Genomic DNA, 13400 nt, shown 5'->3' with positions numbered 1-13400 from the left:
CAGGCATAAGCCAGTTCACTACTCGTTCTCCCAAAGCAATACAATAATGAACAACTTGCGTCAAACAGAAGGATTTGAACATTATACCTGCAAAGGCATCTCAGCTAGCTGTTGTGAATGTTCATCATGTGCTTAACTCTGAGTGAACGTAGCCACTGACCTTTCAATCTGCAGCTTATAAATAGTATACATATTCAATTATGGAGCACCAGTTCAAAGATTGGTGAATACTCTAAATAGAAACTCAAACATCCTACAGGTGCTCAAAATCCAGAACAGGTTTTTTTCAGATTGGAGTAGGATTTCCTCATTATTTACTCAATCACAACCAGTCCATGAAAAAGGGTGGGTTTTTGTCAACATTTGGGAATGCAGATTGCAGAGGAAAGCCAAAAACACACAATTAAAATCAGAAAACAACTCGTACATGGCAACATTTCTGTTTTCGGAAGTTTATTCTTGTCATCTTGTATCTTGGGTATGGTTCAACAACTCAAACAAAATTAAAAAAATATCTTACATGTGGCTACACCACACAATGAAGATCAGGGGGAAGTGACTTGTATGATCATGTGTAGACCTCACTACAAAAGATCTAAATCACATAACTACTTTGGAGGGCGCGAGAAGAGACCACACACATCAAATGTATTGAATAGAGCCAGAAATACCAGCACAAAATAATATACATTTAGGAAAATGCTGGAAAGACACACCAGGTCAATCAGCATCTATAAAGCAAAGATGGACTAACATTTCAGCAGTAGGATTCATTCTTAATTTAGTTTCTAGTATTTTTCTTTTTAATTATGCACAGTTAGGGTGCATTTACACTGTACTTTTACACTGATGCAAAGTGGTTTCAATATGAATGTAGCAGTATAATTCAGAGTCAGGTGCTGATCTGACTTTTAGACACAAAGTAAGAGATGAGAAACCACTTCAAGTAATCTCATACTGCCTGAACTTGGTGCCAGGTGCAGCATAACTCAAACCATATATACTCTGGTGGACAATACCCAAATAATCTAAATTTTTTCTTCGATGATACTTCATTATTTTAATAGACCCCTTTCATGTTTTAGCTTTTAAAAATTCCAGCGACAGTATTTCTAGCAATAAGACATTCTCCAAAACAAGCACCCACGACAAGCTCAAGTCAAAATTGTGTTTTCACGTTTGAATTTCAATCAAATGGAGAAAAATTCATCAATGTCATTTTTCATTTGGTTGATCACAGGGCAAGACAGATATCTTGTAATTCAATGGTACTGGTTCAGCAATCAATTATTGTCAAAAGCAGAAGGTCTTTTTGGCAGGCCTGAATATCCTCCATTTCAAAATGTCTATGTCTTGCCATCCAGTGGACATTACATGAAATCATCAGAGTCATAACCACAATCCTAAACAAACAAAAAAAAAAAGAGACAAAATGATAATTTTGTACAAATAGAAAACATTATATGTTGCATTTTCTACTTTAATGGCAGTCCTACAAATTAGAAATGGAGTGAGGGGTTGAGTACTCGAAAAAGATAAGCTGAACCTACAACAAAAACATCAGGAAATACAAGTCACGTTCTTAGCTTCTGGATGCAGAGCATGTTAATAGCGAAACGCACTGGCAAGTGGTTTCTGGCTCGCCCTTGGAATAATAGAAAATACTATTCCAAATTAGTGTACAAGGGAATACACAGTGAGGCAAATCCTAAAGTCTTCATAGTAAATGCAGCACCACTTCAATATCGTACTAGTTGTAGGACTACTGCACAATATAATTAAGCAGTAGTAAAGGGGGGAGAAAAAGGCTTTATAAAAAGGTAGTCTAGACAATATTCATTGCCTAATGACAGCAATAAGTATTCATATCTCACTAAATATAACTTTTGGGTGTCAGCCATAGGACACACATCAGGTGGTGATGGGTTCAGGACCCACTCAAGAGACGGGAGCACAAAAATCTAGGCACTGCTGTTTGTGGAATCTTGCTCTGTACAAATTGGCTACCGCATTTCCTACTTTACAAAGTGGCTACATTTCAAAAGTACTTAATTGGCTGATAAGCACTTTGGGATGTCCGAGGACATAAAAGTTTCTATATAAATGCAACACTTTCTTTTTTGACCAGACCAAGGATTTCAACTTAGTAAAGCAGATAATATTTGACATACTCAGTCCATTTTGTAGTTGTAATAAACCTGATCTGTGCATTTCCAAAAGAAAACCGATCAAAATCATTTTCCGAATAGAAAAAAGCCATTTGGTCATTCTGGTTTATTCTATAAACTGGTGATGCAGGCAGTCTCAATTTATTCTGAAGAATATACATGTCTTAATGCCCCAGTGATAAAATAATAGCTCTAGATGTGATACTTAATGCCCCAGATTTAATCCCTTCTCTACACTGCGGAACTGTAACCCATTATCAATGTCTTCAGAAAACGAAAGGAGAAAATTGAAATAAAAACATAGAACATATGAAAACAAAAAGACATGCAATCTGACCAAATTAACAGCAAGCAATAGAGAAAATGATTTTTAAGCCATGGTGAATGGCATCAGTCTTCAATTCCAATTACATTTCCTTACCTGATTGCTACTCATGTTTTCAGATTTCATAAGTGTAGAATAGCACCTAAGGTGGTAATACAAACAGGTTAAACATAGCTAACTTTTCTGTTGTGTTAATTTGGGCCAGATCCCTTCTAGTATTACAGAACTTTGCTTTTTTCCCAGTCCAGCACCCTTTCTTTAGGCTCTTCAACATTGTTTTCTATGTTTACACTGAACCCAGTGACGTTGTGGCTATTTCCACAGTTGTTCTCATACTCATTAGTTATTTGCCCCATTCATGTCCCAGAATTAAATCAAGAAATGCTTCTTCCTGTTGGACCAGAAACATCATGGCCCTGAAATTCCGAGGAGGGCTTCCCACAGGTAAATCCTGAAAAAATAGAAATAAACTGTGCAATTACCTGGAACTGCTGCGCACGTTGGGACTTCCGATTCATAGGCCTCCTCTCCCAACGACGCGCAGCGCATGCACGTCAAGATGTCCGTAGGAGTTACGTGTGCCTGGACGCCCAATCACAGGTAAGTATTTTCTCATTCATAGTAATAGGAGATTCGTAAGTTATGAATTTCCTATACTATGAATGAGAAAAACCCCAAAACACACAAACTATACAAAACATTTAAAAAACCTCACACAATAAACTAATAGAAATTAACATGTTACACGTTTTTTTTTTAAATTAAAAAAATTCCCGATTTTTAAAATAAAATTATCTGAGTGGGCAGGGTTTTAACATAAGTGTTTTTTAATTTTTTTTATTTTATTCGTGTTTTTTCTATGTTTTTAAACTATTACACCTGTAAAAGTAGGCTATACACCTGCTTTTTCGGCGCAAGATTTTAAAGGACATTTGCAGGGCAAGATATTCGTAAATATCGGAAATCTTACCCTGCAAGTTCCTCACTCCCGAGATACGGAGGATCTGTCAAGTCAGGAACTTGACGGATTGGAAGTGCCAGTTTTCAGTGCATGCCCGCTGAAAACCGGCTTTTCGGATGCTTTCCTGGGTCCGTAGAAACTTCGTACGGACCTGGGACATCGGAATTTCAGGGCCAATGACCTGGAAAGAATTCCCCACTGTGACCACATACAATTACCTTTATCCCAGTTTATCTCTGGATCGTTCAAGCTACCCAATATTATTGCCCTGCTATTCTTGAACAGCCCACAAATCTTCTCTCATCTTAATCATTTGGTTGGCCTTGGTACATTACGAATTGTACTATTTCCCTTCCTGTTTCTTAACTCTATTGATACGAGTTCTAGTTTTCAAACAATTCCCAAGAACATCATTATACTCTTAGCACGGTGATAGAATCCTTTACACTGCTACCTCACGTCCTTTTCCCTTCTCTCTCGGAAATGTTACAACCAGTCCTGTCCAAAAAGAAGCCACATTTCTGTTGAATCCTTCATATCCTTCTGTAGTCATTATCACTTTTAACTCTTCAATTTTGTTCTGAATGATGGATGAATTCACTTACATGCGTACTACACAATCCTGCTTTTTTAAACTCCTCTGATATTTTATTTTGTTACTGCTTCCCCCCCCATATCTCTTGCACCCTTTGCTCCTTTTACTTTCCTCTTTCCCCATCTTGTTTCTCCCTCCTCTACATTAGTTTAAACCTCCCCCCACAGCATCAGTTACTCTCCCAGTAAGTATACTGGTCCTACTCCTTTTTCTAGGAGAAACCAGTTAATACAATATTGTTTCTCTATTTCAGACAAAGCATAAAGTTGATTTCACAAGCTCTAGCCTACTTGAATGATACAGATTGATCCTTTGCAATCACTGGGGAAAATAAAGTTTCATTCCTTCAAGAAACCAGAGGGGAAAGACACTGATCAAACAGTTAAAATATATAATTAGATAGTGAGACTACATGCGCTCTCCCCACTATGCCCATACAAACCTAAGATCTTCAATTTCTTTTCTCTTCTTCGTCTCCTCTTTTTCCTTTCGTTTCATCTCTTGAATCTGTGCTTTTTTCTCATTCAGTTCCTCTCGGTCCCGGGATTCCTTTTCTGCTGCCAAATCTGGGAATCGCTCATCTTTGGTTTTCTCCAAGCGGTTTAAAATTTCATTTATCTTTTTCTCCACTGTAATCATCTTTACCTAATAATAAAAATTAAATATAGTAACTCCTCTGAAAATACCTGTATACAACTTTGTTTTATCATTCAAGCATAAATAGAAACAAAATTCTATGAACAGTTAAGTTGAAATTCATGGACCATGCAATTTAGTAGGTAAGTGAACCTTTAAGTTACCCATATAGGGGCCAAGTTTCGGGCTGTTTTTTTGGAGCAACTGGTTTAGAATGGAGTATCTTAGAAATTTGAATTCTCGGCATTTAGTTTGCTCCAGTTCTAGTCAGTTAGAACAGTTTAACTTTGGAACAGAATTTTTTTCTCAAAAGGGAATGTGTCTGGCCACTTACGCCTGTTTTCAAAGTTTAGGCAGTGAAAACTTACTCCAAACTAACTTAGAATGGAGTAAGTGAAGATTTTTGTACGTTCGAAAAAACCTTGTCTACACTTTAGAAAATCAGGCATAGGTTACAAATTAGGTGTAGGGAATGGGAGGGGTTTAAAGGGAAGTTTACAAACATTAAACACTTCGGTTTTACAAATAAAGAGCCATCATCAATAATAAATTATAAATACATCAATAAATCAACCAATAAATCAAAAAAAAATAATAAAACATAACTTTAAAAAAAAAAGTCAATAAATAAAACATTTTCTACTTACCGACTGCAGCACCGGGAGTCTTCCAACAGCATGCTGGGACGGCCCCCCCCCAGTGTGTCTCTATCTCTGTGTCTGTGTGTGTGTTTCTGACAGCGGGGGTAGAGAGGGGGGTGGGGTGGGGGTAGAGAGGGGGGTGGGGTGGGGGTAGAGAGGGGGAGGAGGAGGAGGGGGGGTGGGGAAGGAGGAGGGGAGAGAGAGTCGTAGAGGTCAGGTCGCTGGGTTGGGAGAGCGGGGGTCAGGTCGGGTCCGATCGGGTGGGAGGAGCCTTATCCACGCAGCCTCAGTGAGGCCATTCGGCCAGGGCTCGGGGCTGCATGCTTCGGGCCCTCCCACAGTTTTGGCCGCCTGGAGCTACTGCACATGCGCGCCCACTGTAGCGCGCATGTGCAGAGGTCCCGGCACTGTTTTCAGCGCAGGGACCTGGCTCCACGCCCCACAGCTCGTGCTGCGCCTCGCCCAGCTGCAGAGGACCTGCAGGGAGCCGGAGAATAGGTAAGTTTTTTTTAGGCACACTTTCTGGCGCGAAAAACGGGCGTCCAGGTCGGCCCGAAACTTGGGCCCATAGAGACAAAATGTTCTTTTTAACACAAGTAAAATGGGCACGAAATAAACTATTCAATGGAGCATATTTTTGATAGTTCCCAATTCTTAGTTTCAGAATTCTAGATCTCCCTGATGTCGACAAAGCAGAGTCACATTTCAGTTTAACCCAATGGTTCATCAGTGCATGTTGGATTTACCTCTTTATGCTTATGAAATCCTATTTGTCCCACATCCATGTCACCAGTCTTCTTCAGATTAGACCATGGAGTGTACACAACATTTATGTTGTTCATTTTGCATCCTAACAGAAATAATAAAATCATTACAGATTATTGCAATTAAACAATCTATTAATATTGACAATACACTATGTTTATATTCTACAAGAGATCATCCTGGTGACTGGCTCTCAACGAGTTCAGTGGTTCACATCAACTGAAAATCAATCACCAACCAAGGGAGGAAATAAATGACCAAGAATTGTTCAAAGATGGTAGAATATTATCTGTAGAATAGATTTTAAATCGTAGAAAAAAAAACTACAAAGCATGTGATCTTAATCAGTACAAGCAAATTACAATGTAGAAACAGGCAATTTGATCCAACTAGTCTGTGCTGTTGTTTATCCTCCACACAAGCAGTAGTTCTAATCCAATGTGCCCTGCTCCCCCTTCCTTCAATCACTTATCTTACCAATTCTTAAATGTTGATAAGGACTCTGCTTCAATTAAAGTTCTATGATGAAGTAATGGAGATGGTTGATGAAGACAGTGCAGTTGTTGTGTATATGGACCTTCAAAAGGCATTTGATAAAGAGCCACATTATAGACTTGTTAGCAAAATTTAAAGGGGCAGTGGCAGTGTGGATACGAAAAGGTATAATTTTGAAGTTTGCAGACAATGAAAAACTTGAAAATATAGTAAACAGTGAGGAGGATGGTAGCAGAGTACAGGAGGACAAAGACAAACTGGTGAAATTCAATGCAGAGAAATGTGAACTGATGTGTTGTGGAAGGAAGAATGAGGAGAGGCTATATAAACTAAATGGTACAAATTTAAAGGGAGTGCAAGAACAGAGATCTGGGGGTTCACATACACAAATCATTGAAGGTGGCATGACACGCTGATACGGTGGTTAAAAAGCATCTGGAATCCTGGGCTTTATAAACAAACAGATTCATTCGTACAAAAGCAAGGAAGTTATGCTAAACCTTCATAAATCACTGGTTAGTCCTCAGCTGGAATATTGTGTCCAATTCTGGGCACCACACTTTAGCAAGGATGTCAAGGCTTTGGCGAGATGAGTTTATTTTTTTAGGCAGCAAGTTATTACGATCTAGAATGCACTGTCTGAAAGGGTGGGGGACACAGATTCAATAGTAACTTTCAAAAGGGAATTATATATATACTGTACTGGAAGAGAAAAAATTTGCAGGGCTATGGGGAAAGAGCAAGGGAGTGGAACTAATTAGATAGCTCTTTCAAATGGCCTCCTTCTGTGGTGCATGACTCCACAATTACCAATTCTGTTAGAGGATTGTGCGGCTGTGGAATGCACTGTGTAAAAACATTTCTCATGCTCTGTCCAAAATCTCTTGCACGTTATCTTATATCTATGATCTCTTGTTCAAGGGCCCTCAATCACTGGCATTAGTCCATTTCTATCTACTGTTACTTTGTTCCATCCCGTCATAATTTTAAACATCGCTATCAAATTACCCCTTAATATTCTCTGCTCAAATTGAAACAGCCCCATACAATCATTACCTTGAATACTATTGGCTTTAACTAACTGAGCACAGTCAATTAGTACTTCCTTGGGGATGCCATCAATTGCCTGCCCCTAAGACACAAGAATAAAATACATTAACAATTTGCTTCGAGTAAAATTCAATGTGTGCTCAAGTAGAATATTAAATTGAAGCATAAAAACAGAAAACTCTGACAATACTCAGCAGGCTATGCAGCATCTGTGGAGAGAAAGAGAGTTAACGTTTCAGGTCAATGACCCTTTGTCAGAACTGGAAAAGGTTAGAGATGTAACAGATTTTAAATAAGTGCAGGGGCAGGAAAAGGGGAGGATAGACAAAAGGGAAGGTCTGTGATGGGGTGGAAAGCAGGAGTGACTAAATGACAAAAGTTATGATTGTATAAAGCAAAAGATGTTAATGGGACATATAAAGAAACAAAAAGGCAAGTCTAGAAGAGGTGTAAATGGGTATGGCAGAATCATCAACAGCTGCCATGTGAAAAAAAGAGGCAGAGGTTATGATCTGAAATTGTTCAACTCAATGTTGAGTCCAGAAGACTGTAAAGTGCCTGAATGAAAAATGAGGTTCTGTTCAAGTTGGAATGATGCTTCAATTTAATATTCTATTTGAGCAAGAATCCAAGGACAGAGTGGTCTGAGTGGGAGTGTAGCAGACAATTAAAGGAACAGGCGACCGGAAGCTCGGGGTCACGCTTGCAGACGAAATAGAGGTGTTCCGCAAAGCGGTCACTCAATCTGCATTTGGTCTTGCCAATGTAGAGAGACCACCGCATCGTGAGCAGTGAATATAGTATACTAAATTGCAAGTGTAAGTCAATCACTTTTAGCTGGAAGAAGTGTTTGGGGCCCTGGACAGTAGGAAGGTAGGAGATTGCATGGGAAGGTGAGGGGGTGATTGAGGAGTGGACCAGGGTGTTGTGTAGGGAGCGGTCCGTTTGGAAAGCTGAAAGGGGGGGGGGGGGGAAGATGTGTTTGGTCACGCTGAAGGTGGTGGAATTGGCAGAGGACGATCTGTTGAATGTGGAGGCTGGTGGGGGTGAAAGGTTCGGGAAAGGGGAACCCTGTTGTAGTTCTGAGAGGAAGGGGGAGGGCAAGAGCAGATGTGCCAGAAATGGAATGGACACAGTTGAGGGTCATGTAGACCACGGTAGAGAGAAATCCTCATTAAACTGAAGCATCTCTTTTATACAATGTTAATGAGACGTTTCTCAGATAAAATGATCTCGTCCAATGGGTTCCGTCTTTTGATGAAATGGGTTCTATGACAAATATGTGTTAATCTAATTGAAAGCACAATGCACTTAAATGATTTACAACACTCAATGCATAGATCTTTGTAACATACAACAAAATTGTTTGTATCTCTGTAGTAGTCATATTCTTATTCTCCCAATTCCACCCCATCCCACTTCTATTGAAGCCATTAACTCATACTGGAGTATGATTCCATATGCATTAGCTGCCCTTCAGTAGCTCACCCAAATGGCCATTCTTCATGTGTGAGTATGGAACGTGAATGTCGACAGATATTAAATGCAAAGAGCCACAGCAATGGAGTTTGATCTTGCCCTTGCCCAAAGACCTCACACAAGCCCTGGCTGTCAGGGGGGGTCACTGGATAGCAATCAGGAATAGGAATCCCAGTGGACTTCTTCCTTCCCTAGCTCAGGAACAATACCAATTGTAGCTTTCCGACCCCCCCTTCCCCCACACCGAGACTTGTGGCTGATGCGGAGATCAACTACTTCAGTACAGACCAGAAATCAAGCCTCTTCCTGATCTCTCTCTCTCAGTAATCCTTTTTTTTTTACCGCCCCCACCCCCCCCAGATTAATTATTAAAATATATAAAACAGAAAACCCAATTTAGACTCAAAGGTTATAATTCATATTCCACATGTGGCATCGACCATAAATTACTCGTGACAAAGGAGCAAGTGATCAAGTCATCCCACTTATGGAACATAAATCATATTTCAGATTACCATAAATTTAGTGTCTGAAAATTAGAAGAGTATCATACTACACAACATACTCTATTGGGTAATTTAAAAATTGTTATAGTCAGTTTACTCTCAAATAAAAAAGGAATCCAGTTCTGACCATACCTTGTATAATCGGAGGTACACATGAGCTGAAGACAATTTATCTACATGAAACCTAAAAAGAGGAAAACAATTCCAGATATGCAGCAGTAACCAAAACAAATATATTTTGCAGACTCAGAGCTGCAAATATTATATGTACATTATCAATTGCAACACAAAGGATTTCATTGGCAGTAACAAAATATTATAATGGAAAGATAATGTTTAAATGTGTGAAATTTGGATCGAAATATGCAAAGGAATAACTATATTCATTGTGGCATACCAAACATCTTCTGGCCATCCGTACTTTATTAGGTCTTCATCTATATTTAAAAAACAAAATGGAAGAATTACATAGCAAGTTGCACAGAGCTGAACTATTTAAAATAACTCAGCCAGTCGAATCCATCAAATGCTATTTGATCATGTTTAAAAACAGTGTTAGACACTAGCATGAATCTCTATATTCTAAACCATTCATCACCCTCCCCGTTGGTCATGAGGCAATGGAGGAGTCCCTGTTTAATCCGAAGCAAAAGACCAGAAAAGTAAAAATACCTCAAACAGTAGCTGAAACTGTAATGGAAATAATCTCCCCCAGTAGAATGTCTTCAATTCACAAGTGCAGCACAATCCATAATAATTTTATCAAATTCCAAAAATAGCATTATGGGCCCCACAATCAAAGGAACTCTATCTACCAAGCACACAACAGCCAAATTAACCTAAATGCCAAAGCTTGACATGCCAACTATGCATTTTTCATTGACACAAGAAACACAATTTATCACAGGAATAAAAAGAATAGTTTGCTGATGATACCAAAGGAAGGCATGACAAACTGAGGAAAAATGCAGGCAGACATAGGCTGGACAGGTTAGTTGGGGGCAGATACAAACACAGCAAATCTCAAAGTCAGGAAAGACTGTAGATCATGTAGCACAGCTAAAAAAAGTTAGAACTGATGTGTTTCTCCAAGATACTTGTCCAATTTGACATGGATAATTAAGTTATTTGTTCCCACTTACCTCCCTTGGCAAGCTATCCCAAAAAATAATCAACTTCTCAGTGATTAAATATTTTCTTACATTCTGACTGGTATTCCCTTGCTCTGCTATCTTGTACCAAATCTAGTTTATGTTAAAATTACACACAAGTGATCGAATTCTCTCCCTCTCAGATGGTGAAAGTGATTAAGCCAATACCCATAAGAGGGGAGCAAAAAGTAGACACTTACTTTCATATTTATCCTTTCCCATATATATCGTATATGGTGAAGAAACCACTGCAATAAAATAGAAAAGTTTTAATTTAATAATGACATTACAAAAAAAAAGAATAGAAAAGCATACAATCTGCAAAAAGGCAACTAGGTAAATATTTATTAATTCCAAAAGATTTAACCGTATAACTTTACGAGTTCAAAGTTATAATGTTCTCTTATCTCTTTAATTACACTCATTTATATTTCATCCAATTCAGTTTTCATTTTCTCCCGCACACTTGACTGATGGGGTTAGGTGGTGGTGGATGGGGACTCATTTCATGATTTATAGAGCAGTACTAGCAATGTGTAAAAAAGGCAGACATTTTTGGACAGACTGACAAAACTTAAACGGCCTTTAATTCTTTTCATTCTATCTGAACGTGCTTAGCCTCTGGAGCATGCACGATGCTGAGAATGACGTGAATAGCACGTTTAGTGAGTTGGTCACCGCAGGAAAAGGGTACACAGCCAGATAGGGAATGGATGACCAACAGGAAGAGCAGTGCAAGGAAGGTAGTGCAGGGGTCCCCTGCGGTCACCCCCTGCAAAACAGATACACTGCTTTAGGTACTGTTGAGGGGGATGACTCATCAGGGGAGGGCAGCAGCAGTCAAGTTCATGGCACCGTGGGTGGCTCTGCTGCACAGGAGGGCAGGAAAGAGAGTGGGAGAGCTATAGTGATAAGGGATTCAATTGTAAGGGGAACAGATAGACATTTCTGCGGCCGCAACCGAGACTCCAGGATGGTATGTTGCCTCCCTGGTGCAAGAGTCCAAGGATGTCTCGGAGCGAGTGCAGGTCATTCTGAAAAGGGAGGGTGAACAGCCAGTTGTCGTGGTGCATATAGGTAGCAATGATATAGGTTTAAAAAAAAAAGGGACGAGGTCCTACGAGACGATTTTAGGGAGCTAGGAGCTAAATTAAAAAGTAGGACCTCAAAAGTAATAATCTCAGGATTGCTACCAGTGCCACATGCTAGTCAGAGTAGGAATCGCAGGATAGCTCAGATGAATACGTGGCTTGAGGAGTGGTGCAGCAGGGAGGGATTCAAATTCCTGGGACATTGGAACAGGTTCTGGAGGAGGTGGGACCAGTACAAACCGGACGGGTCTGCACCTAGGCAGGACCGGAACCAATGTCCTAGGGGGAGTGTTTGCTAGTGCTGTTGGGGAGGAGTTAAACTAATATGGCAGGGGGATGGGAACCTATGCAGGGAGACAGAGGGAAGTAGAATGGGGGCAGAAGCAAAAGATAGAAAGAAAAGTAAAAGCGGAGGGCAGAGAAACCTAAGGCAAAAAGCAAAGAGGGCCACATTGCAGCAAAATTCTAAAGGGGCAAAGTGTGTGAGAAAAACAAGCCTGAAAGCTCTGTGCCTCAATGTGAGGCGTATTCGGAATAAGGTGGACGAATTAACTGCGCAGATAGCAGTTAACGGGTATGATGTAATTGGCATCATGGAGACATGACTCCAGGGTGACCAAGGCTGGGAACTCAACAGGAAGGATAAACAGAAAGGAAAAGGAGGCAGGGTGGCATTGCTGGTTAAGGAGGGAATTAATGCAATAGTAAGAAAGGACATTAGCTTGGATGATGTGGAATCGGTATGGGTGAAGCTGCGGAATACCAAGGGGCAGAAAACGCTAGTGGGAGTTGTGTACAGACCACCAAACAGTAGTAGTAAGGTTGGGGACAGCATCAAACACGAATTTAGGGATGCATGCAATAAAGGTACAGCAGTTATCATGGGTGATTTTAATCTACATATTGATTGGGCTAACCAAACTGGTAGCAATGTGGTGGAGGACGATTTCCTGGAGTGTATTAGAGATGGTTTTCTGGACCAATATGTCGAGGAACCAACCAGGGAGTTGGTCATCCTAGACTGGGTGATATATAACAAGAAAGGACTAATTAGCAATCTTGTTGTGCGAGACCCCTTGGGGAAGAGTGACTATAATATGGTAGAATTCTTTATTAGGATGGAGAGTGACACAGTTAATTCAGAAACTAGGGTCCTGAACTTAAGGAAAGGTAACTTCGATGGTATGAGACATGAATTGGCTAGACTGGCAAATGATATTTAAAGGGTTGACGGTGGATAGGCAATGGCAAACATTTAAGGATCACATGGATGAACTCCAGCAATTGTACATCCCTGTCTGGAGTAAAAATAAAACAAGGTGGCTCAACCGTGACTAACAAGGGAAACTAAGGATAGTGTTAAATCCAAGGAAGAGGCATATAAATTGGCCAGAAAAAGCAGCAAACCTGAGGACTGGGAGAAATTTAGAATTCAGCAGAGGAGGACAACAGGTTTAATTAAGAGGGGAAAATAGAGAATGAGAAGAAGCTTACTGGGAACATAAAAACTGACTGCAAAAGCTGCTACAGATATGTG

At 40.0% G+C, this 13400-nt stretch overlaps 1 protein-coding gene across 2 annotated transcripts in view; it reads right to left on the bottom strand.

Annotated features, from left to right (window-relative positions):
- Positions 1 to 436: 436 nt before the first annotated feature.
- Positions 437 to 13400, bottom strand: part of ccdc25 (coiled-coil domain containing 25) — a 41314-nt gene continuing 28350 nt past the window's right edge. Inside the window, exons 3-10 of one of the 2 annotated variants that reach the window (XM_070885361.1) lie at positions 10973 to 11020; positions 10019 to 10058; positions 9754 to 9805; positions 7643 to 7718; positions 6073 to 6176; positions 4497 to 4694; positions 2590 to 2640; positions 437 to 1403 (exon numbers count right to left, since the gene is read on the bottom strand). In XM_070885361.1, coding sequence (XP_070741462.1) covers positions 1371 to 1403; positions 2590 to 2640; positions 4497 to 4694; positions 6073 to 6176; positions 7643 to 7718; positions 9754 to 9805; positions 10019 to 10058; positions 10973 to 11020 — 602 coding nt within the window. In that variant the 3' untranslated portion in view covers positions 437 to 1370. The remainder of the gene's footprint in view (positions 1404 to 2589; positions 2641 to 4496; positions 4695 to 6072; positions 6177 to 7642; positions 7719 to 9753; positions 9806 to 10018; positions 10059 to 10972; positions 11021 to 13400) is intronic. The other variant, XM_070885362.1, reaches the window with a different exon arrangement.

Source organism: Pristiophorus japonicus, chromosome 7, assembly GCF_044704955.1.
Source record: "Pristiophorus japonicus isolate sPriJap1 chromosome 7, sPriJap1.hap1, whole genome shotgun sequence".
Lineage (NCBI taxonomy): Eukaryota > Metazoa > Chordata > Chondrichthyes > Pristiophoridae > Pristiophorus > Pristiophorus japonicus.
The sequence above is the reverse complement of the archived record's forward strand: the minus strand, read 5'-3'. Positions and strand labels throughout refer to the sequence as shown.